The 26865-nt window shown below is 35.3% G+C and overlaps 1 protein-coding gene across 1 annotated transcript in view; it reads left to right on the top strand.

Moving 5' to 3' along the window:
* The window catches only part of PACRG (parkin coregulated), a 364259-nt gene extending 350996 nt beyond the window's left edge, over nucleotides 1–13263 (top strand). The window contains exon 5 of the mRNA XM_072409061.1: nucleotides 12782–13263. Within this exon, the coding sequence (XP_072265162.1) occupies nucleotides 12782–12942 (161 nt within the window). The 3' untranslated portion in view covers nucleotides 12943–13263. The remainder of the gene's footprint in view (nucleotides 1–12781) is intronic.
* The last annotated feature ends 13602 nt before the right edge of the window (nucleotides 13264–26865 follow it).

The following is a 26865-nucleotide window of genomic DNA, read 5'->3' on the forward strand; positions in this document are numbered from 1 at the left end:
AAACAAAGCAATCAGACACTGAAAGAATACTTTCAGTGATAACCATATTTAAACACAAAGTAGATCCAGAGGTAGATGCTAAGGTGGTAATGTGGTTTTCATTTTTATTTATTGATGTTAGGAGTAGTCCACCCCTAGTTTAGTACTGTCAATATGCAAAGATATCTTCACATGAAGCACCACAGATGGTTAATAAGCAAGTTACGGTCAAAAGGCTTAGAAAAGTCAATCTGTAAATGGTTAAGAGAACTGGCTTAAGGACTGCATCCACATCCATCCCTCAGGAAGTAGTTTCAGCAACTACTATAGATTGCTTTAAAATTGCTGGATGTTTTTCTAGACGCACAGAATATAACTGGGTATTAAGGCTTTAAAGTAAAAATAACAGTGACCCTTGATCCAGAGAACATACGATTGCCTTATGGAATCAGGAAGGAATTTTTTCCCCTGTTGAAACAATTTGTAACAGGGTTTCTTTTTCCCTTCCTCTGGACCAACTATGTCCATGGGGTTTTATATCTGGGATATGTTTATTTCCCTAGTGGTTGAACTTGATAGACTTTTTTCAGCTTGACCTACTATGTAACTAATTATGAAGAATCAGAAGATGTTTTTATAGTTAAGTTCCTCTAATATATAACATTAATAGTGTACTGCAATTGTGTCTGTTTTGACAAGGTTTGAATAAAAGACTGTCTTAAGTATAAAAAAAAGCAAGCCCTATAATGATTTGGCCATGAAATCCTATCTTTTATAATATGAATCTAATATATAATCCTAGCTTTTTTCTACTGCACATTTATATTTTTTTTTTTTGCATAAAAAAACCTTTTTTGTTTTCATGGTATAAATATTATTTTTAAAGATGACTGATCATTGAACGAAAATCTTTTTGTGCCTTTCTGCTACCTTAGTTGTACATAAATATCATAATATAGTCAGGGTTACATTAGTAAGAAAAAAACAGCATAAAAATCAATAAGTATTGTTAGCCTTAATATTTACTGATAACACTATACACAGGAGGCACTGAACTATGCTGTGTCAAGGCATTTCCGTTCTGCACCTTTTTTTATGACACAATAGGAATTAATCAGCTGCTATGTTTTCATCAGTAATAGCATATTAATATCTGGACCCTATCTGGAAGCCTTAGACACTGACTCATTCTTTGTCTAGAACATATAGACTTTACTAGCCATTCAAAAGTAACTGTGAAAAGATATACATTTATTTTATTTAGATCAGCAACCTCATCACCGGTATCTAATTACATATAACTGCATGCCAACATGCCAAAACATGACTCCTAAGAACACAGTTTATCTGTCATCTAAATTTAGCCATGAGAGCATAATAGCAATTTTATGCGCTATGAGTAATAGCAAAGTGACATGTAATTTCATGATTTCATGGACACCTACTGTCTTTATTTTTATTAAAGACAAACATGCCTCAGAGTGTGAGCATGCTAATTTTTTAATAAATGACATGTGTACTAAGGAAAAGTCGTTGATCATCAGAGGTCACAGCTAAGGTTATATGGAGATATCTTGGAAACAAGACTCAGATTGCAGCTGTCTGCACTATACCTGGCTACTAGATAAATAGCGGTTTTATGTTTCCACTGCTGCCAGTACTTTAACCTTCACAAGCACAAGTGTTCAGTCTGGGGTCTGTGCATTCACAAAGCTCATCTCTGGTGATTTGCCCAATCTATCAGCCATTTCTCTACTTTCATCTGTGGTTTTGAAAGCATTCCTTTAGCATGCAACTTCATGTTCCGATTAAGTATTCTGACTGGAGAAGTGACCTTTCTCTTTCAGTTAACAAACAGTACTGAGAAAAAAAAAAGAATTAATAAATATTGGACCTTTAACAAGTATGTTTAGTTAATCATGATTTGGGACAGGTATAAAATCCAGGCACTGCTGAGCATACATGGCGGTGAAATATTTAAACTATCTGTTCATTTAAAAACCAGTCATGTGTCTGTTACCACATTTCTCTCCAAAGTTATCAACAAGCATTTTAAAGTATTTTTTATTAACAGTTTTAAGATGTGTGTAGCTTGTCATAACAAATCAATTACATTTTGATAAAAATACATCTTGCCTTTTCTAACTTTGCATAAAGACTTGATGCTCATATTGCAACCAAGCATTTTGAAGATCTCCAAACATTTCTGGGCAATTTCTGTGTAGTTATTTGCTTGTGTGTTTCTAAGAAAGTCTTTGACAATGGCTATGAATAGCTTTGACCAAGAAAAAAGCATACCATTTTAAGGTCAACAAAGATGACCCAATTGTGTTGGTGATATTGCAACAACTTAATGACTCTCTTCATGTCTGCATATTCTTTACAAAGAGAAACTGAATGGCCAATTTTGGACTGACCCAAATTGATTGCTATTGTGAAGTAGGACACACTTTAAGCTCCACTTTGAGCTATTGATGAAGAATCACCATTAAGTTGAATTATGGATTGGAATTCCCAATTCCTCCATTAAACCAGGTATGTTATGGCAATACACAAAGCCACTGTCAGTTCTAAATTACTGCAGAAATGCAATTTCTCTGGTTCGAAAGTACAATGCCTATGTTCCTTTTTCAAGTAAGTTTTTCTCATGCAGTCTTGATGCTAGGAGTTCTAAAGCCTTCTTCGATAGTCCCAAATCACGTGCCAAATCACTCATGCTGATCAAATTCCTTACGAACAGAGACCTCTTCAATTTCAAACTCTTCATCATTGTTGTCACCTAGTTCATCACCATAATCATGTTCTTCAAGAGAGGGTAGTGTAACGAAAACGGGCCCCGGGATTTCATATGAATGAGCCACTGAGCGTATAGCCAATGGTAGACTAGGATACTCTATGTTACATTTATTTTTCTTGTTATATCCTGAAGTTTTCACTATACAAAAGTAACTAACAGTCACTGAAATGATCTTGCGGCTCTCGCCGAACCATAGGTATACCAAATGGCATCTTATCATGTGTTCCCTTTGTCCGCATCCGTAAACCCTCAACACACTGCACACCTTATAAGGGGCCTACGACTTATCTTGATCACCAAGTTTAACTTTTAATATGCCAAATAGGCTTGCTCTACAAATGTGCTGATGTTGGCCCTTTAACTGGGAATAGTCAAACTGCCACAGATATAACAAAATGAATCAGGGTTGTTTAGGCACTTAAGACGAGAAACAGCAGAGCCAGACATGATCTCAAAGATAATATGTGTGTAAGTAGAAAAATAATTGCATTAATATAAGCAGTAGAGAAAAGGAACTGACGTAATAGAAGAAAACTAACTGCACTTTCAGACTCAGCATACCTATTTTAGTGTAAATAAGTTTACAAATTGAAGTCAACAAAAAAATTTGTTCAAAATTGTTACCCAGTGTAATGTAACCATATCGTGTCCCTTATCAAAGAAGAACTCCAGCTTGTACAAGCACCTGTGCTAAAAGTACTACTTTGTGATATAAATAACACTACCATGTTACATATGTTACATACAGGAGCTACTACTATATTTTCAATTTTGTATTGTTTTTGCTACCTATAGTAGTTTCCAGATTAGTTGTAAAAAAAAAAAGTATCTATTAGGTTTAGCAATTATTGCTAGCTGATTCAGAAGTACCCAGAACAACTATTGAGAAGAAAACATGGTGGTTGTCAATACAAACTTTTACTTTTGAAGACTAATAGTCTGCTATTAGACTGCTATCCAATTTATCACTTTTAGTGCTTTCTATACCAATTGAACCTGAACAAGATAAGAATTTCTGTACTTGTGTGTTTGTACTTGTATGTCCTTTCATTTTCCTATTTTGTTATTATTTGATATAAAAAAAATGCATGCAAAAATGAACATGTTTAATTCTGAAAAGACCAATTATTGGGTACTTGGCACTGTGTGAACAACACTGATTTTTTGCTTGATAATCACATATACACATAATGCATATACATATATATATATATATATATATATATATATATATAGTTCTGCTATTCAGTTTTGGTATAGATATTCACTAATGCAAAAAATTAGATCTGAATGAAAAAGCTGTAGAAGGAAATAAATTACAAAGAAAAGTAACTTGTTTAGAAAATTCTTGCTATGAAGTGTGCTACCGCTTTAAATTATATTTTAGTGTGCACATATATTGCTGAGCTTATTTGTGGTTGTTTCAGTGGAGCCTCTTCATGTAACATTATTCAGCTCCACTTTGTTTTATTATTGATCTTTCTTAGCTGCACAAACAATTTTGAAAGTTTTACGTTATTATTACAGCAATAAAAATGCTCACCAACTCAGATAAAAATATCAATTCCCTTTTTTTCAAAGATTTAATAAATCACCTGCTGTTTTTTGTCAATGCGGAAAAAAAAACACAATTGTTTTGTTTTCATATTAGTACTTCAATAAAAAAATTTGAAGTAGGCAAGGATTTTGTTTGATCCTGGCTAGTATTTCCAGGGAATGGAAAATAGTGATAACAGCTGTCATACTGGCTAGATTTCAATGTATTTGTTTCAGGAGCAAATCACAAGTGTATTTGTACTTGACTTGCATCATTCGTAAAACTTCTCCATGTGTTTCAGCGTCATTGAGACATTTGACAGAAATGTTACTGCAAATAGCATTGTGTCTTGTAGTAGTTGTATAGGGACGTGACACAGTCATTTCCAACCAGTGTTAGTTTATCTTTTACCTAACCTTTTTGGGCTCCTGTTTTTATTTACTGACTAGAGCAAATATCATATTCCAGAAAATAAAGGAGAAAGCAAGACCTATGTCAGCTATGTCACAAGAAACATTGGAGAAAGGAGAAGATTTTGTGAGACTTTTAAGGCCAGACTAAATTTAAATAAAATATAGCTAAAAACTTTTGTTTCAATATCATCATTATAACAACCATCTTTAAGAATAAAAACATGTCATACAAACAATATCTCCTGGGCAAGCACCCAATCAATGGGTTATAAGTTGTTGACGCGTTTCGCGGACCAATAATATATATTTACACAACAGTACACACATTATATATTATTATGTATACACATACTTACACATACAAACTTACATAATTGCCTATATATAATGATTACCATTTGTTTGTGGCCTTTTTTTGTAAATGTGCCTATTCGCAGCAAAATTTCTATTTTTAGTATTAGATTTTAAAGTGATAGAAACAATTAGATCAGCAAGGGGAACTAAAAGTCAATTGCCAAGCCTGACCTAAAACATACTTATTACAATACCTGCTACCATTTAGGTAATTTTAGAGATTTTATAGATGAAGACTTTAAGAATAAAATCTAAAGTGGAACTAAACCCACATTGGTGGTGGTGGTGGTGCTAATGATGGCACACATCTTTTTTTTTTTTTTTGCATTCGCTAAACCCAAACCCCCCTCCCCCTCATGCCGCTTAGTCTTCTATGTTCACCTCGATCCCCTTGGCCATTGGCCAGCCTCTGATATACTTCTGGCTTCTTGGTCTATTTCCAGTTTTACAGTGCATGGTGCAGATTTTGTAGCCACCAGAAGCAAGCAAAAAGGTTTACTGGCAAACAAGACTTTGCCTATTTCCCCTGTCAAAAACCTCTACCTCATTGTGATTCCTTTTAGTATTTTGTGTTTAGTTCTGCTTTAAAGACTAATTCTGTTTCTTTAATAAAAACATATATATAGATATACATTTCTGAGTACTTTCTTTGCACCTTCTAAAAAAGTATTTTTTGCTTTATTTCTCTTATCGCAGAGAGCTTTATTGGGCAGGTAGTTACCACACATTGAGAATTAAATTAAAAATAATTTAATCCTGGAAATTTAGTTCATGTATATTCAATAGTGTAAAACACAGAGTGGTGGTAACAGTAGGAATGGTTATTCTATATATGGTTTTCCATTTTTTTTAACATACTGTAAATTGTTCAGCCTCCCCTGTTCACTGATTATTACCTTCATATTGAGGACCCCTATATGCATCTTCAAAGCAATTTTATGTTTATATGTCACATTTTGCTCCTAGGTACTTTTTTTCTGCATGGTGCTCCAATATGAAGTTAAACATCTAAGACATATCGGAAATTCTTTCTATATCAGTATTAATTTTCTTTAAAGTAAAGATGATGACTACATACTTAACATTAGGTATTCTGAACAAATCAATGTGATTCATTTATCTTCTAGTGAAGTCATTGTATTCTTTCACTGAACTCATCCCTAATTATCTCACGATGGGCTGGCATATTTGCTAATTTCAGTAACAAGAAGAGATAACCAGGTATTGCACCTGGCGGGTGACTTTAGTGCAGTGCTGACTATTATAGCTGAGAGGTAGACAAAAACAGATTGTTTTTTAAGTGATAGATGCTTCAAGAAACCAAGATAATATCTATGATAACAGTCTTTAAGAATTGTTTCACTATATAACCTAACTTTCATTGTCTGGGTTCTCCTTTTTTCCATTCAATTTAGCTTTAAAGCATTCTCTGCTCAAACAAAAATAGAATGGCACTGACAAATCTTTAGTTATTAATTATTCACATGGATTGGTAGCTGTGTGTCATGTCATCAAAAGCACATTTTTGTTTCTGTGAGCCCAAACTACAGAAACTACTGCTTTTGAGGTGAAGTACAAATTTTAAGCATTACACCCATAGTAAATAGGTAACCTAATACAAAACACTGAGTTAGAAATGAAAAACTATAGAATTGTAAATAAAAAAAAAGATAATTTTACATGTGAGATGTGAAATTTTAAATTTAGTAGTGCAGTGCAGCCTGTTTGGATGCATAGGCCTGAAAGGGGCAAATGAGTAATATTAAGGTGGATACAAAGGAAATCACATGGGGTTACTGCTAAGCAAGATGGAGCCCTCAATTGGGCACCTCTAAAAATGTCTGAATCCCAATAGGATGCTTAAGTGCTCTTCTGATGGTGATGGTAATTTTTACAGGAATATATACCAGAGAATAAGTACTGTAACTGGGTGAAAGGAGGTAGTAAGATGTAGCTAAGATCTATTTGCAGATGTATACTTGAAGCTTAACTATAATCTGCATATATTACTCCCTTTCCCTTCATTAACACTCTAGTAAGATGATTGACTAAAACTTTTTCATTTTCAATAAATGTCTTTTGTTAGACCTACTGATGTCAACACAGGCTGTTTGACAATGCAAAAAAGGCAGATGGTGGCTGATAACAGGTGTCAGAAAGGTACTGTACATAGTTTACTGAAAACATCACAGCAGTCTGCCTTTATTTTCCTATTCTCATGATTCTCCAGTAGTTGTAGTAGCTGGCTCTTTGGAAGAGTTACATCCGTCAGTCAAAAAATGAGACAGACTGTGTCTATCTTTGCTTAAGCTCATAATATACACAGTAACAAGCTCACGGTGTGCTGTGAAATCAAAATAAGCAATTTCAGTACAGCAGAGGTGCCTCTAGCACTGCATAACAGTAAAGGTAAGGCTGGAGTTCACCCTTAAGGTATCATACTAATACACACGCTAGTAAGACAGCCTTAAAGGGTTATATTTTTAACTGTAATACAGTCTAAAGTCCAAACCCGTTTCTTTGCACAGAGCTCTGTACAATCTTATTCTTCCACTTTATTCTTTCACATGCCTCATGTATTTTATATTCAGCAGCCTGAGCTTAATTAATGATTGATCATTTTGTTATCTCTTAAGGATGCATTTGAATCAGCATAGCATGTAATAAAGCTTGTATAAACACTCTTAATATGACAGTGTGTTCACCCAGATCCAAATGATTCTAGTGCTTTGAGGTAGATACGCACACCACGAGACAGCTGTATTTTTTATGGTGGGAAGTTATTATGCATTGACATGCTGCTGACCACTTGGTGCACATCAGACGATTCAAGCACAGGGAAATCCAGCAACCAACAAGTCTACATTTGTACCATCGCTCATATCTAGAAGAAAGGTCTAAAGTGGTGTAAAGTGAATACATAGGTGGACTACAGTCAGGAACAATGCTTAAATAGTAGTAAGTTAATATACCTGAACTTTTGATCCTTTGGTATATAAATGAGTACTTCTTGTATTTTAATGGTTGATGGTGTTTGTGTTTAGGCCAAAAGATTTTTATTTCCTAATATTTTTGTAGCAGTAATGTGATGTTAATAGTGCATTAGGGCCAGCGGTGGTGGTGGGGGTTTGTTGGTGTAAGCCCAGAAGATGAACCCTCCCTATAAATGTACTTTAAATATACAATGGCACAAACCAACACGAAGCTTCCATTATTTGCTGCATGCACTGAACTATAAAACTTGCCATGCTGTCTCTATTTTGGTGAGTAGGGGCCATGTGGTAGCCATTAAGAAGGCATACTGACCATACACTTTTGAAATCTTTGTGTCAGCACCAGTCTGCACTCACAGTGTGGCAGGCGCAGCACCATGAGGTGCCTTGTGCGCTGTGGCATTAGAAAAATTATGATTTCTGTTTCTCTTTAGTCCGATCAGACTGTCTTTACTCTATAATTCCTCTAATACAGTTCCATAAAAGTAGTAGGTTTAAAGAGCACACCAAATACTTTAGATAACTTCTTTATTAACTTCAAACTTTATTCATATAACACTGCTGATTCTGCAGCAGAAAGTCTATGTACAAACATATGTTGAATGAGATATCACAAAATGTTGAAGTTGGTTAGTTTGTTTGCTGGTTTGTTTATGATACTGATACTGGTGATGATACTGCTGATGAGGATAATAATGATACTGTTGAAGATAATGATAATGATGCTGATGAAGGTAATAATGCTGTTTGTTGTTTATGCTGATAATGCTGTTTATGCTATTTATGCTGTTTATGCTGTTTATGGTGGAACTTTTTGGCCTTTTGTCTACTTCTATGAAACTCTCTGACTGGAACTCTGGCTGTTCTCTCTCTCTCTGTTAGCACGCTGAATGCAGCATGGTTTGCTAGGGAATTTCCCCATGAACACAGTGTAAGGCTGGTTGTGATTGGTTGAGGCCTCTGCATAGTGTAAGACTCACTGTGATTGGCTTATATTCTAGCTAGATATTGCCCCTGATTCATCAATGAAATCCGCGCTCGCTGGAAGCGCGAACGTACGCGTGGCCATCGATCGCGGATTACCGCGGTCCGGACTCGAGTATGCGCGTACACTCGCCAATGACTCTTAAAGGTATATTTTCCTTTTCTGTCTATGTTAACAAAATGCATGTATATAACTGTTATAAACATTCACAACCATAAAATACAGTGATAACTCTGCGTCTAGCTTAAACATATGAACATATAAGCTGTATAGTGGGGTTATTGGCAGGTTTAGGTGTATACAGAATATACTGCACTAATAACCTAGGACAGGTTTTAGCTGGCCAGCTACACACAGTAGTATATACATAATTGAAAATAAAATAATATTGTGTTACCTGACTTGGATAGTAGATATTTTTACAGCTTAAGCAGTGAAAAATTCTGATATTACTAATTTCTTGATGAGAACCTTCTCATACATATCCAGCAGCAGGAAATTATTTTGTAAATGTGATGTGTCTACTTATTCTCACAAAACTTGTAAACATTGCTCTTTAAGAAATCAATGATAGGAAACAGGAATTTGGAAAAGGCAGAAAAACGTCAGCACTGGCTGTGGACAAAACAAAAAATTAAGCACAAATTTAAAGTGCATTCTAGCAAAAAATTGCACAACCTACCTACCCTAGGATTTTGTATTTCATCCAGGCATATCTCAATCTGGTGTTCCATCTGGTGTTTTTAAAACCTTTAAAACATAGATCCAAACCTAAAATGTTTAGCTACTATTTCTGACCCCAACCATCGCAGACTTTCTTCTCATAGAGCAAGAATGCATCAATGGAATGACAATGTCATCTTCAGAATGCTTTGTTATCTTAATTGCCCACATCTCAGTATCCTATCTGTCATATCTACATTTTTATTTTCTGCATTCTTTAAGTCAAAAAATTTCAACTGGGGAATTTTGCGCATTAGGGCATTTTGAAACATCATGCCAGTGCATCCATGTACAACCACTGTCCTGTGTGTATGAGCCTTGGCTTTTTTTGCCTAGACACCTTCACATACAAGGAAGTACACTGCTAGGAGCAAAGCAAGGGGTACAATTGTGAGGGTAATGTTTAGGTACAATTACTATTTTCTTTAAAATAGCATATTAAAATGTTTTGGATTCACTTTTTGCTTTAAGCTTGAGAATTAGCCTCTAAACCCACTCTGATAAATACCAATATTGCACAAATTATATGAATAGAGAAAGAAAAACAATGCAGTTGGTGAGCAATAACTGATGTTTTTAGGTTTATTATCAATCCATAATATACACAGGTATGTTTGCTGTTTAAAACACTTCAGTCATTTTGAAAATAATTCAATTGACTGTATAAAAGATCAGCAATACAAAGACCCAAGGACACAGTCAGCAGATTTTTTAAGCCAGGAAATCCCCTAAGTCCTTTCCAGCCTTGATTCACACACATGAAAATATCCTTATCTACATCATGTTTGAGGATCCAAACATTCTGAACATATTGATTGATTTTAATATATGTGTTATTGGTGTAAGATGCACGGACATAAAAAGATGTAAAATCAATAGGCAGACTTATGGGAGCTTACCTTGACATCTATAAGTAAAAATAAATTAAGGATTCAAAGGAAAAGAGGAAGCAGGGTCTTCTTAGGCATAAAAATAAATTTGTGTTGTATTTTCAATAAACAATAACAAATATAAACAGCGAAAACTTAACAGTTTCAAAAATTGGTCACAATCTTTTCTTGTGGTCCAAACAGTATCAAATTAGCCCCAAGAGGCACTTTAACATAATAAATTCAACTTACAACAAAAAGATTTTTTATTGGTCTAAGCACTCTTTTTTGTTGTAAGTTGAATTTATTATGTTAAAGTGCCTAAAAAGACCCTGCTTTCTCTTTTCCTTTTATTCCTTCATTTATTGAACAAGGGTTGGCACTCAGTCCTATAAATATCCATAATATACTATAACCACTACTGACACTCTTAAACAAATTAAACCTATAAGTAAAAATACAAAGAAGGATGTTCATGTATTTGTAATGATAGTACACTGACATATCACCTTGTATACAGCTTAATTTGCAAAAGGTTTTGATCCTTTTAAAACAAAAGGAAATGCAAATAAAAAGGAAATTATGTCTCATTGTTGTGCTCTCAATATGATTAGTATTGATTTTTTGGTTGCCCTCCTTAGTTGTGGGTTACTTTGAAAAACTTTACAAATGCATTTTGAATATTAAATATGATACAACATGTTTTCAATGTTTTTTTTAAGTCAGAAGATCACAGTAGTTAAGTTTGGTCTAATTCAGTTAAGCAATAGGAAATTGATGAAATATATCAGCAACAAGCTATGTAAAAATTCTGCATATAGTATTTTAAAATTTGCAATGTTAAGACATTTTCTCTTTATGGAAGGTGTGGAATATTATAATGTTTAAGTTCAAGAACCATTCAAAATAAAGGCTGTAAAATTAATTTAGCAAATATTAGAGTAATCGTGTTAATGGGCTCCTATAGACTATGTTTCATGGAGTTGTGTAGATGACATTTTAAAGGCTGCTTTTGATTTGATTTATTTTGCATTAAATTTTATTTTTGGGCACAACAGGTGCAATAAAGGTGCCTTTGGATTGTGCAAGCAAAAAAGTCACAAGTATTCTTTTTGTCAATAACTGCATTTTGTCTGCATTTGATAAGACAGACATTTATACAAGCTCTTAGAATGAATTGCATTGTCAGTTTGGGAGAAGAAAAAGAAGCAAATGCATCTGTGGAATCTAGAGCAGCTTAATGTGTGTGTCATAAGATCCACTGCATTTGTTCAGGTATTTGTGGGGCTGCTCTGCAAATAGCAGAGAGACCATCTGCTTTTAACACTTTTATGTACAAAACCTTAGGGGCCAATTTACACCTTTATGACAAGGTACTACAATGCTGTTACATGTAATACCACTTGCACCACAATAAAAAATACAGATGTGGCTTTTGTGTTGATCTTCATGAAGAGAAATGCTTTCATTTCACCCATGTGTTGTTTGACCTCTATTCCAATACATTTAAGTTGAAGATAAAGCTGATTCAGCACTTTTATTAATTAAGCATCGAGTTAAAAATGCAGTTTAACAAAGCATTCCTTTCTGCGAAATTGTGATTTTGGCACTGATTTGTAACACTGTAAGGAATGTATAAAAACTGTACTATGCTCAATATGCAATCAGTGCCTTTCAATAATTTTATTCTAAAATAGGAATTACTAATTAGTTTGATGTGGTTGCTGTGTGAAACATTTCCATTTTCTATATGTTTTTATCAGCTTTAAGTTTTTTGTAATAGCTTTTAGTATGTGTTTGTGTTGTGGCCAACATGCACATTTATATTTTAGAACAAACTATTCAATGTCACTTTACGGACTATAGGAAACTATTCACATCAGTTACCCCCCTAGTATAGCTTACGAGCCTTCCTTGCAGTCACACTACTACACTTACACTCTCCATGTATAGTTTTAGACAAGGGCCACTTCACCAAAAAGTATATGCAAAGATAGGCACATAGATACATATAGCAATATTTCTTAAAGCTTCAAGCTGTAATAAAGTGAAAAACATCACACAGACAAAAAAATAGCAATCCATAAAAAAATAAATTTGGAATCTAATAATTTCTATTCTTTCTTTACAGTGAATTCAGGGGATGGCATTGACTACAGCCAGCAAAAACGTGAAAACATTGGTGACCTAATTCAGGAAACACTGGAAGCTTTTGAGCGCCACGGAGGAGAAGATGCTTTTATTAATATAAAATATATGGTCCCTACCTATGAATCCTGTCTGCTTAACTAAATATAATAGGATTACTGATTGAAAATGAAGGCTGTGTTCTTCAAAAATTGTATAGCCATCTGAAACATTTTTTTCTCTTGTTTATATCTGTCTTTTTTTTACAGCTGCTAAAATGAAATCTTCAGGGCCATTTCACTGTTAGTACTGTAGTGAACAAGCCTATCGAATACATAGGCAGTGACTGTTCGTTACATTACAATGGTGTACTGTGCTTTTTTGTACTGTCAAAGAATACCCTCTTTATGGCAAAGCTGACTGAAATGGGAGCTGGAGTTAAGTCTTCAGTTGTACGGACAATAAAACTATAATTTTCATATGCAATTCAGCAATTACTGCTCTCTTTTCACTTGCCCTAAGGGTAATGTCAGAGGTTTTAATGAGAGTTTGCTCTGACTGCTTAATAGGTATTTGTCATGGAAAAGAAATAGCAGTTCAGTGGTGACTATTTCACAGCTGTACTGTATATTATGTCCTGTTCTATATCTAGTACTACAAAAAAAGACCTAATATACACTTTACATTTGCTGATATACATATACACACATATACTTATTACTTACATTCTTTTCTGAATTCAACAAAAGCAACAATAAAATCTCAAGTGACTGTGTATACCTCATGCTTGTTAATGACAGCTGACTATGGATGAAGATCTTTCTCTTTTACACATATGGTATTGAACTAGCATGCCACATACACATGCTATGAATAATTTGTATATTCTTATGCAGTGGCTTAAAAATGCAAGATAGCAAATCTTTCCCCTAGCACAGCAGACCCCCTTTAATTTAGGTGCAGACCATCTCTGACATACAAGTTGTACCCCAATGAAAAGTCAGCCCAGTGCTCTATGAACCCAAACCCTTCCTATTTGCACCAGGACTTAAGCCATGCAGTTAGCTGTCTAAGCTCCCTTTGCCTTTTCTGTGTTGCGCATGGCACATGCAATATTCCAGAGAACATAACCTTGGTGGTCCTTTTCTTCAACTTAAAACTTGTTCAGAGATGCATTTTACCTGCCTGCTCACAAAATTTGTTAGAATGTACACATGAGCAGTTTAGTGTATACTCTTAGTATCTACAGCAGGGGTGCCCACACTTTTTTGGTTGGCAAGCTACTTTTAAAATGACCAAGTCAAAATGATCTACCAACAGAAAAAAAAGGCTAAACATTTTTATTTATATATACCGAGTATAACACAGAAGTGACTAAAGCCAATGAGACATTGAAAGGCAGAACATTGTACAGACATTGCACTACAAGACCATATTGACAGGAAAGCTACAGTTCACCTGTCATAGGAGAATGACATGCTGCACAAGAAAAAGAACTGCTAATCTGTACAAAGGTATCTCTTTAATTGAACCCTGACACCGAGCCTGAATTGACTGGGCCGACCAGCACTGCTCACCTCAGTCTGCCCTTCCGCCCTCTCTGCCTCCCTACCCACTCCCAACTATCACACAAGCCTTCTCACACACACAGAAAGACATCCCCAGCATCCCTATAGATGCATAGCAGAGCTGCTGTGAAACAGCAGGGAGGTGTGAGGCAGGGCTCCGTGATCAACTAGCGTTGCCTTTGCGATCGACCACTAGATCATGATCAACGTTTTGGGCACCCTTGATCTACAGCATATGCAAAATTTCATATGACCCAGTCTGGTCAATCCTGGTGGCCAAAAATGCCAAACCTGGTGGAAGAAACGATAAAGCAGTTGGCAGCAATAGACCTGATTTATTAAAGCACTCCAAGGCTGGAGAGGATACACCTTGATCAGTAAAGCTGGGTGATCCAGAAAACCTGGAATGGATTTAGTCCAGGATTAAAAACATTTGCTAACAAATAGTACATGACTTTTAAGAATACAAAAACAAAAAGATACGGGACTTTAATGGCAGTGGATTTATAAAAAAATTATCGTATACCTTTTATTTCCTTAATTTAAGAAACAACAGTTAAAATATATAAAATGCCTCTTCCCTTATACCAAGTTTCAGAAAGAAACTTCTGTTTCTGTTGGCAGGATTACAAATGTTGGAAAACCAGACAATGTTAATGATAAAAAATGACTTTTAAGAAGTCAATTCCAGGTTTACTGCATCACCCAGCCTTGGAGAGCTTTAATAAATCGGTCTTTGAGCAGCAAACCACGCACATCCTTGTAGGTGCCGCCTTTTTCTGGGTTGGTGGGATGTATTCAATGAAGTGACGACCGGTCAGGCATTCTGGGTTGACAACGGTGGAAGCACGACGTCCAGGTCTGTTCATAGCCACTCATGATGTTTGGTGGTTGTTGACTATGGATTCGGAAACTTGCAAAATGAAGTCTGGATGATTCACAGGCCTCCGACTATTTTTTGTACAGAACGTAGGCATTTCATAGGCACAGCTACATAGGCACAACTAGATGCCTGAAAATCTTTTTGTAGTACTTCCTTTGCTGTTTCCTCATCGCTGGGTGGAATGTCATAACTTGGTCAGCTCTGTCGACACCTCCCATGGTGTTGTTGTAGTCAATCACCACCTGTGGCTTCATCACTTCTTTCCCACGTTTTGTGTGTACCAGAACAGTGGAGGCATCATGGACAGTACTCATCAGGCACATATCTTTCTTGTCACGCCATCTCAGGGCCATCATCTTTCCTTTCTGCCAGGCAACAATTTCTCCTGTCTTCAGCTTCCCTTTTGCAAACAATGATGGCAGGTTGTGCTGGTTAGCCCTATTGGTTTTATAGGCATCTGTTCTGTGTTGCAGAAGGAACTCATAAAGCTCAGGAGATGTGTAGAAATTGTCAGTTGTGACACAAAAGCCCTGACCTAGCAATGGCTCAATGAGGGATAGCACTGAAGATGTTGCCAATCCATAATGGCGGTATCTGGGGTTGAACTGTGTCCCTTTTCCAGTGTAAAGTACCGTATTCCAGATGTAGCCAGATGATGATTCGCACAGCATATAGGTCTTCACGCCAAATCGAGCCCTCTTTGACGCAATGTACTTCAATGTACGCAATGTAAAAGTGCATAAAAACGCATTTAAATGTGGTAGGAACGTTTATATGCGTTTTTAAAGACATACTGTGTCTAGAGACATACTGTCTGCTCAAATCCAGCTAAATAAAGTCAAATTGATTGGGAGGCGTTTCATAAAACAAATGCAAAGAAGTGGAGTATTCTTGAATGGCCAAGTTAGTCACCTGTTTTGAACCCAATTGAGCATGCATTTCACTTGTTGAAGACTAAACTTCGGACAGAAAGGCCCACAAACTAACAGCAACTGAAAGCCGCTGCAGTAAAGGCCTGGCAGAGCTTTAAAAAGGAGGAAACCCAGCATCTGGTGATGTCCATGGGTTTAGGACTAAAGGCTATCATTGCCAGCAAAGGGTTTTCAACCAAGTATTAGAAATTAACATTTTATTTTCAGCTTTTTAATTTGTCCAATTACTTTTGAGCCCCTGAAATGAAGTGATTGTGTTAAAAAAGGCTTTAGTTCTTCACATTTATATGCAATCTTTTTGTTTAACCCACTGAATTAAAGCTGAAAGTCTTCAGTTCAGTTGCATCTGAGTTATTTTATTTAAAATAATTTTGGTAATGTACAGAAACAAAATTAGAAAAAAGTTGTCTCTGTCCAAATATTTATGGACCTAATTGTATAAAATAAGTTGTTAGTCCCTTGGGAGATCTGCTTATGCATAGAAAGTATAATTCAGCAAGTAAGATTTTAAACTCCAGTGTGCTAAAATGAATTACCATGTTTGGAGAGACATAAACAAAAGCCAAACTGCCCTGTTGTGACATCTGAACAGGGTCTCTCTTATAACTCGTGCAGCTTTCAATGGATCTATTGTGTCCTTGTACAGCCAATTTTTAATAAAACAAGTGATAGTTTCTTCTTTTTCGCAAGGCTGGTAAGCTTACCAAAGGCTCAAACGGCACATACATGAGAAATGAATGCTTTATTCTTTACAGAATGTAATTTGAGCACACAGCTGCTGACCATGTGGGGGTAGAATTTATGTTTGGACTGTTAAGCCACAGACAGTTGCAGCCTCTTTATTTTTGTGCTATAGATTTCTACAACTCTATTTAATGCATATACGTCCAATATATTTTTATATGCTTGAACAATAATACAGTGAGTATTCAGTTTTGTTGACAATGAATTACTCCTTTTTTCTAAGCTATATACTGCACATTGTAAGGGTTTTTAATAATTACATATTGCATATACTGTATGTATTTTCTATTATATGCTATGGTTCTGTGTGAGCTGATGTGTCTTATACTGTAGTTAAAAATCCATTGATAAAAAGAAACATTGAGTCTTTTCAATATCCCTTAAGGCAGGCGATTGCAGGATATGCACAAAAAATATTTTTTAATTTAGAAATAATTGAATACACTGAGAAATAAAACATAGTTCATAGATTTATTTAAAGTAGGAGACATTTTTGCAGTAGTATGCTTTATTTTTTTCTTTTAACAGGTTTTCTTTTAAAAGACTAATTTCCCATTACTGAAAAATTTGCCTGCACAGGAGTATAAATGCTCTTGGGTTTTAGGAACTTTTAATAAATTGCAGGATACACTTGAAAAATATTGTTTCCTGTATTTATATAGAAATTTAGTTACAGAAGAGATTTATTTACAGAAGAAGAAAAGTCGTAGGCTTTATGTTGTACTTTTAACAGGTTTCCTATAAGAGACTAATTTACCATTTCTGAATTCTTTGATTGACAGGAGTATATATGCTCTTGGATTTAAGAGCTTTTAATATATTGCAGGATATGACTGAAAAAAAAATAATTCCTGTATTTATAAAGAAATAATTTAATACACAGAGAAATAATTATTACATTGATTTAATTACGTCAGTTTTTTCCCTAAAAGGCCTTTTCAATTTAAAGTTCCTCAAACACGCAAACAGATATACTATACTCATATATACACAATCTGTATACCAGTTTGGCTAAAAACAACGAGCAAAACAATAGGTTTTGTATAATGGCTGATTACTGAACACAACCTGGGGGGAGCATATATCAAATGTGAAATTATGTTATTAGGTAAACAATTTCTTACACTTAACTGGCCACTTTGTTGGGTAAACCTGCTGCTGTAATTCCTCATGGCATAGATTCAACAAGGTGCTTGAAATATTTCCCAGGGATTTCATCCCTAACACCATTATAGTATCACAGAGTTTTGTTGGCTGCACATACATGATGTGAATCTCCCATCCCACCACATCCCAAAGGTGATGTAGATGATTAAATTCTGGTGACTGTGAAAGGCCATTTTGCACAGTGAACTCATTGCCATGTTCATAAAACCAGTCTGAGATTATTTGAGCATTGTCACATAGTGCTTTATCATGCTGTAAATATTAATCAGAAGGTTATTACACTGTGTCCATAAAGGAATGGATATGAACAGCAATGATAATAAAGTAGTCTGGTGCATTTAGATTTGCTCAATTGATACTAAGGAGCCCAAAATGTATGAAGAAAATGATCCCCACACTAGTATACTTCTACCACCAGCCTAACCAATTGATACAAGGCAGGTTGGATTCAAGCTGTTGACACCACATTCTGACCTTAGAATCCAAATGTTGCGCAGAAATTGAGACCTATCAGACCAGGCAGTGTTTTTCCAATCTTCTCTTCTCCAATTTTGGTTAGCCCAGGTAAACTGTAGCCTAAAGTGACTGTTTTTATTTTACAGGAGTGGCGCCCTTTGTAGCCTGCTTTTACTGTGGCCCATCTGCTTCAAGGTTCAACATGTTCAAGCCGATAAACAGTGGCTAGTGCGTGTTAGCAGTGTTTTCCATAGTGTTTAGCATTTTAGTCATTTAATGTTCTTTGGATGCATTATCATACATAGCAAAATAGAGAACTAACAGAGTTCTAACTTGTAAGTAACCATTTGTTTTAGTACATTAGCTGTGTACCAGAGTAATCAGAGCACTAAATAGGCTTTTTTTTTAAGCAAAGAGAAGCCAACTTCTTTTAATATTGGATTTAAATCAGGTTCTATTGACAAAACAGCTTTAGGTTATGACCTAAATAGAAACCTCACTTAGCTTATAAATCGTCCTTTTACAAGCTACAGGAAAAAAACAAGAGTATTTAGTAAGAGTTCCACATAAAAACAAGCTGTTGTTTGCATTAAAGCTTCAAACATTATAGAGGAATGTTTAAAGCTTTATTTATTTGACAGTTCAACCCAAACTGTTTATGGTAGATAGAAAGATTGCAAGGTGGCAATTTGTATCAAGGCAGCAACCTGTATTCAAAATAAAGAATGTTAAAAATTTCTGAATTTAATTCTGTTAAGAATTTCTGCATGGTCACTTACAACTTCTCTTTCATTTTATGTAATGTTCTAGTTTAGCATATATTGACATCTGCTATAAATGTATCTTGTCCTCATACATAGTTTTTTGTTTACTAGATTTATAATGTGGAAAATGTTTTGCCATTCATCCAAGTAGGTTTTAAATTTTAGTATCAAATTCATATCCCGGCATTTATATTTTTTTGTGTCGATGTGATGTGTCAATTCCTATACACATGAAAATTTCTGTTTCTTGTTAAAAATTAGAACCTGCCAAAATACATTACCATTGTTCAAGGCTTGGTTGTTTGATATGATCTGAAAATGGTAGGATATGATCTGTGAATTGTAGTATTGCATAGTAATCATCTGCAAAGGGTAGAGAATGCATTGCAGTATCATTCACTAGCAACCAGGACAGGGCCATCTGTGTCAATGGTCTGCTTTTGGGAAAAGAAAACTTGTGCTAATGAAACATGTGGACAACTATTTCTGACATTTGTTTTACTTAAATTACCAGTTCCACTTTAAACAGTGAGTAGGCAGCACATTATTGCAGAAAGGTCTCTTTCCTTAATAAGCATTCTTGTCTGCCTGATTGCTTGCTTCAGCTGTCAAAATCTGCTGTTTCTGGTATGGAGTGAACTCCTGCAACAGCACAACCAATCAAGATGACTGAAGATTGCCAGAAGAACAAATAAAGAAGATGGTGGTGTCCACAAGCAAGGACAGATGGGTATGATAGGGTTTAGTTCTGCTTTAATTCATTCTAAGTGCCTGACACAGAACAAGTACAGATATATTTTTTAGACTATATTATAAGAAGTTTTGGGCTGTTCTTGTTGACTGTCTTTTATGAATAGTAGTTATCTATTTGTGTTTGGCTTCTAAACCTGTCACAGATACAGAAAAAGATCACAAATAAAAAGAAAATCACAGAAAACATACTGTTTAACCAGGTACTACAACCTCAATGTAAGGTCATAAACACAGGCACCAAAAAAGCTCTTTGGGCATTTGCCTACTGTACCTGGTAGTAAATCTAGCCCTGTCTTAAACATTATAATGTTTGACTAATATCTAAATTCGGATGAGAATGTTAATAATAAATGCAATGCAGGTGAAAAATGCAGCAAAAATAAGTGCATTGCAGGCACTAGCTTTACCTGAAATTTCCCTAAATGAATGCAGATATTAGGAAATCAACAAATGATGTCAGGCAGGGAAAATAGCATTTTAATGATATTACGAAGATGAGTGCTATCATGGTCCAGGCATCATCATATAGCTATACTTGTTATTATTTATTCATACCGTACATTATTATTAATCACAGAGTCAATTCTATTCTCATCTCTTAATTTGATAGACAGATAATTTATTAAGAACAATTTTCTTCTGTTGTGAAATGGCATTTTCTTTTTTTATTAAATGTTTCCAGGATATTAGATTTTTATTCTGTTTTACCCTACCTCAAAATGAATAATATGTATAATCATCCACTGAATAGATACTGCATATATTAATATTTTCCTACATTTGTTTTATTCATACAGTAAACCTTTATTTCTGTGATTCATACAGGAAACCAGTGGTGAAACGTTGGGGTTGATTTAATAAATGAGCAGAATGCTCACTTAGCCCTATGAAACTGTACTCATGTCAATCACCCAATTGTATAGAAAGGACATTCCTATATTCCTGTTTTTTTTAAATAGGATGCAAACAATTTGCTAGGGGAGATGAACATAACTAGCTGAACCGATTATTAATATTACTACACAGTATTAATAGAGCGCCAACATATTATGCAGCGCTTTACAAAGTCCATTGTCATTTCACTAACTGCCCCTCAAAGGGGATCACAATCTAATGTTCCAACCTTAGTCAATTGTCAATATTACAGTCTAAGGTCAATTTTTGGAAGCCAATTAACCTAACTGCATGTTTTTGGAATGTGGGAGTAAACAGGTACCCGGAGAAAACACACGCAAACACGGGGAGAACATACAAACTCCATGCAGTTAGAGACCTGGCTGAGATTCAAACCTAGGACCTAGTGCTGCAAAGTCCAGAGTGCTAACCACTAAGCCACTGTGCTGCCTATTATATGTATATCAGTTTATTTATATAATTCATCTAGTGAATCACTTACTGACATTTCCCCAATAAGTTTATATGGTGTACACATGCACTCCACTATTACATTTACCTTATTGACAATCAATGTCCAATAATCTATTACCAGAGGTTGGAACTCAAGTCCGACTTAAGTCGCTTAATGAATGACTTGCAACTTGACTTGGGGGTTTTGCCCAGTGACTTGCAACTCGACTTGCGACTTGCTTTCTCTGCTGACAGCTGAAGGGGACGGGGAGGAAGGCAGTGGGGTTTCTTTAACACTACCTTCCTCCCTGCTCCCTTCAGCTTTCAGAGGAGAAAACTTAGAATGTCTTCACCGCCTTCCTCCCCGCCTTTCTTGCATTCTAAGTCCACGGCTTTCTCCTCTGACAGCTGAAGGGGGCGGGGAGGAAGGCGATGTTACAGAAGCCTCACTGCCTTCCTCTCCATCCCCTTCAGATCAGCTGTCAGAGGAGAAAGTAGAACTTGGTAAACTTAGGAAGGAATGCAGGGAGGAAGGCAGTGTTACAGAAGCTTCACTGCATTCTAAGTCCACAGCTTTCTCCTCTGACAGCTGAAGGGGGCAGTGAGGAGGGTGGTGTTACAGAAGCCTTACTGCCTTACTGCCTTCCTCCCTTCCCCCGTTCAGCTGTCAGAGGAGAAAGTCGTGGACTTAGAATCTCAAGTTCAAGAACAGGATCAGAGCTCTGTTTCTATATGGGGACAAATGGAGATAAATGAAGTGATGTGACTTATGACTCGACTTGGAAGAATTCTTGGTGAATTGAGACTTGACTTGAGACTTAGTGTCAATGACTTCGGACTCCACTTGGACTTGAGCCGTGAGTCCAACCTCTGGATATTACCTGTACAGTACACATCAAAAATTTGATTTACACTGCAGGTAAGATCTACTGGGAATAGCTCTTCATGGTACTGAAAATATGTTTTGGTGAACACTGGAGACCTAGGAAGTATTTCAGCTTTCCTACAAAAAGGGAAAAGCTAGAAAATGGTGTTGGATCAGCCTAATCGTCTATGTATTGTGTAGAGGTAAACCATTTTTTTGAGTTGGTTGCCAATACACCACAACAGGCTGAAAAATTGCCATTCAAAATGGGAAGGCACATTTAAGTCTGAATAGTGCTAATGCTGCTGATTAAAAATCTTTGAATTTTGTTAAGCATTTAATACTGTAAATTCTAACATTCTGGTGAAGAAGTAGATTATTTACAGATTAGGGAAGTAGTACATGGGTGAAGAACTGATCAAATGAAAAAGTCAAAAGGAATTTGTAAAAGGTACTTGCTAAAATGTGTACGACAGTAATCATTGACATTAGCCATAGTTCTTTTTAGTCTATGTATTTATATTGCAAGCAATATAATACAAAATAATATAATGTTACCATTTTTGGTAATAACACACAATTATGTAGAATTATTTAAACCTAATACAATAGTGACAGCTTATTGGAGGGACTCATTAAAAAGCAACATGGACAGTTAGATAACAAATTAGGTTTAATGTTGAAAAATGTATGGTGATTTACCTATGTAAACAACAGAGTTCCTAGACATTAAATACAATATAATTAGGCAATTAGAAAAAACAGATAGAAAGGAGGTGGAGTAGTAATTTTAGGCACTGAGATGAAATGGCTTTGCACTTGATACAAATTATCAAGAAAAAAGTATTGTCACAAGAGGATAACTATTCATATTATAATTTTAGGGTCAAACATTGCTACACCTATGTTTAAAATCACAAATAAAGGGGCTAGGTACAGAATTCATGGTTAACAAGGAGGATATAGAGAATTTATTGATTAATTTTCGCACTCAAAATCTTCATGATTAAAATATGCTAATCTGAAATGCTAATATAAAAAGGTAGATAAAGCACTGTATCGCTCATGTCAGGTCAACATCTAGATCAGTGTTTCAAAACCTTTTTAAGGTGGGGAACTCCTTGAAAAAATTTTCAGGTCTTCAATGAACTTCTGTATTTATATATGAGGTTGCCAGTGAAATAACTTCTCCTACATTATTTGCTATTTATCTAGCGTAAAAGATCATTGGTGTCTGTTATGCTGAGAGTCACAAACTGTTCATTGCTGAAGAAACCCGTAGTATCCTCTAGGGGAACCGTAGGGTTCCACAGAACCCTTGTTGAGAAAGACTGATTTTGATAACTTTAATTTCTTGTTTGGTCTTAGATTCGAACGAAATATTAATAATAATAGGGAGTGAGAAAAAGCAAATAAATATTTTGAATTTTTTTAGTAATACCAAAGATAATGGAACTAATGATAACAGTAACGCTAGTAATACTTCACTTAACCGTGAGCTGAATAATGAATCAGAGCCTCTACAGTCCTTATCAGGCACCATTAGGAAGATCTTATAAATGTATTTATCTTTTTTAAAACAATTATATTTATGGTCTACAGGATTTAAAATTATGAATTTAGTGGTCCGTGAGGTCTGAAAGGTTGGCGACCTTTGTTCTAGAGTATAGTTTTGAGAACTTAACTGTAAAAAAGGAACATATTTTTGGGGGAGGGTTTTTGGTAGATAGCAATATTAATAGATTCTCATAACAATAATAGAGGAAAATGAATTTGAAAAAAAAGTAGATAAAACTTTTTACAGGTAAAAGGTAAAGCCTTGTAATACCATGTACAGTAGAACCTCGACTGGAAGGTAATAAGACCATCTGTGTATGAGAAAAGAATCTTTTACTATCAGTGTAGGAAGAGGGTTTTAGCAATAACAGGGGTTAAGCTTTCAAATACTTTATCATATTAGCAGATTTTACCAAAGGAATAATAGAGTTTAATATAGGAGTAGAAAATAATGATAAATTACACATACAGTGCTACCATCAGGGAGCCGGCCTGCCTCTAGTCCCTGTATTTGGTTCACTAATTTTGCTTTGCTAAATCTATATCTAAGCATACAAATAAACAATCAGAAGCAGAGAGTAACAGGGGACTTCATCTCACCTCAAAAATTGTGTCAAGGAAATTGGTCTGCTAGATTGTGTTTTGCTTAATAAATGTCTTCTAGCAAGCTCTACTAGTCGTGGATCCTGAAGTTTTTTAATAACAAAAATATAATATGAAAATATATTGGTCCAGTTGATTGGTCTGACTGTATGGTTGGAGGTGATAGTTTCCTGTTTCAAAAACTGTCATCAGTTGCCCAAGGGGTCATGTTTTTTTCATCTGAGCCAAAAGGCAATGCTTTCCAAAAGGGAAATCAGAAGATTAAGTTCACATCAAATTTCCCACAATAAAAAGGAAAAGTCCCTTAATGGGTAAATGCTACAGCAAGGAAAAAAGTTACAAAGCCTGTAATTACAAAACAATTAAGTTTCAATTTGAGTGTACATGTGTTTAGAAAATAGTTTACTAAACCCCCATCAATGACATAAAGCAGACTTCTTATTATGTATGTGTTCATGTAGTATTCATAGCACTGCAGGAGGCCCTAGAGAACAAGTACCATATAAAAAAAGGTTATGTTATGTGTTACAACACAAACTTTTGTGTTCAGATTTGTAGTTATCTGCTCAAATTATGCAAGTAATTATATACATAATGTTTAAAGTACCCCCTTTTAAAAAAAAGATGTACCCCCTAATGTGTTTGTCTATGTCAAGGCTCTTCATACAGTGTAAATAGATTTTGTCATTAGGGACATTTTTACAGATTATATGGTGTTGTTGCAATATTACTATAGGGCACCTTGGCCTCCATCTAAAAAGGTGATCCCCCCTTTGAGATCTAAGCCAGTTGAAACCAGGAACCAAAGGACTGCAACATACTAATGGCATTCAAAGCACTATGACATACAATAGCTGCTTGAAATTCATACATAGAAAACTTTGTAATATACACAGGAATAAAAACTATAGGTGCTTACATCTGTTCCATCAAAAAGTATAATGACTGCAGTAAATATTCATAAAATGAACATGTCACCAAAAAACAAAGTGTAATAGGCCACTTTATAACCTGAAAAATCCTTTAAAAATACAATACATTAAAATGACAAAATTACATAAAAGAGATATTTAGCAAGAACAGTAAAAACACATCTTGGCAACAGACGACTAATGCACTAGTTAAAATCATATATAATTGCAGGCAATATAAATATAGTTATATAATTATGTTCTTGGAAGTGTGATGCAATTTGTGGCTTTTACATTTAGCCATTTTTAAATATATCACTAGAATTATGTGTGTGATTACTATTCTATTTTACATATATTACATTATATACATTTATATTTAAACTCTTATTTAAAATTATGTTGGTGTTAGTGGTTGCATTTAAAAAAAATGCAGACAATATTTGAGAGTTTATTTATATTTTAGATTTCCCTTGTCTTCCAGCAGGTAATGGCAGAGCATTTTTACATCAACACTTTCCCCTTGCCTGCAATACATCCCCACAGGCCACCCATTCCCATATGCTACTGAGTCATAGCATGAATTATTACCACCAGTGCCACACAAACTGGAGCAGACAATGTCATCAGATTGACTTGGTCATAAATAACTAATTAAGCCATTGCCATGGCTGTTGACAGCCCTGCCATTGAGTGACACAGGATTTCATGGTGGCCAGAACAGGAGAAAACAAAGATTATTTGGGAAAGGAAACTGCAGTCCTAGCATGCTGCCTTTGTTTTCTTGCAAACAAGATTCACTTGAAGAAAAAATCATCAAAATATCATCCAACACAATCCATCCAACAAAAGTAATTACATCTGTTTAGTGGAATAGTGATTTAACATACTATTCATCCTAATATGGTTTGTTTGTGTGTATAGTGCAGGGCTTTGAGCATGTCTGTGTACAAAGTTCAGGGCAATGTATGTTTGTGTATAGTTATGGATTGTGTGTCTCTAATAAGACCCCATTTAGATTTATGTGCTACATTGTGGTGTCCCATTAGGGCAGCCAATTTTTAAATGTGCTGCTGATATACCAAAACAGCCAAAATAAATTAGACAAGAACCATTTTTTCTTGTAACGCAGGCCACCACAACACAAGGGTATATGCTACTGTACACTGGTGCGCTGCGACGCCTGTATGCTTGTGATGCAGTGCATTGGTATGACATTGAAAATGAATGGTACCACAGTGCAGCAAAGTGTGTATGTTGCTTTGCACTAATTTGCACCAAATGTTTAAAGGAATTTTATTAGGGGACGCTACTCCAATCTAGATGTCATGCTGTTTTATGCCACACTGTTTGTTACATACTGAAAAAACTGAATAGTTGTTAGTTCATATGTGTTCATTCCCTTTGCTAGGATACCCTCCAAATAAAATCTGATCTGACCAACCTCAGGGGTCACAAAATTAGTTGTTTACGGTCAATCTGTGTGCAGACAAAGTATCACATGGTGTCCCTATGGATGCAGTAAATACACCTATTAA

This window comes from Pyxicephalus adspersus, chromosome 4, assembly GCF_032062135.1.
Source record: "Pyxicephalus adspersus chromosome 4, UCB_Pads_2.0, whole genome shotgun sequence".
Classification (NCBI taxonomy): Eukaryota; Metazoa; Chordata; class Amphibia; order Anura; family Pyxicephalidae; genus Pyxicephalus; species Pyxicephalus adspersus.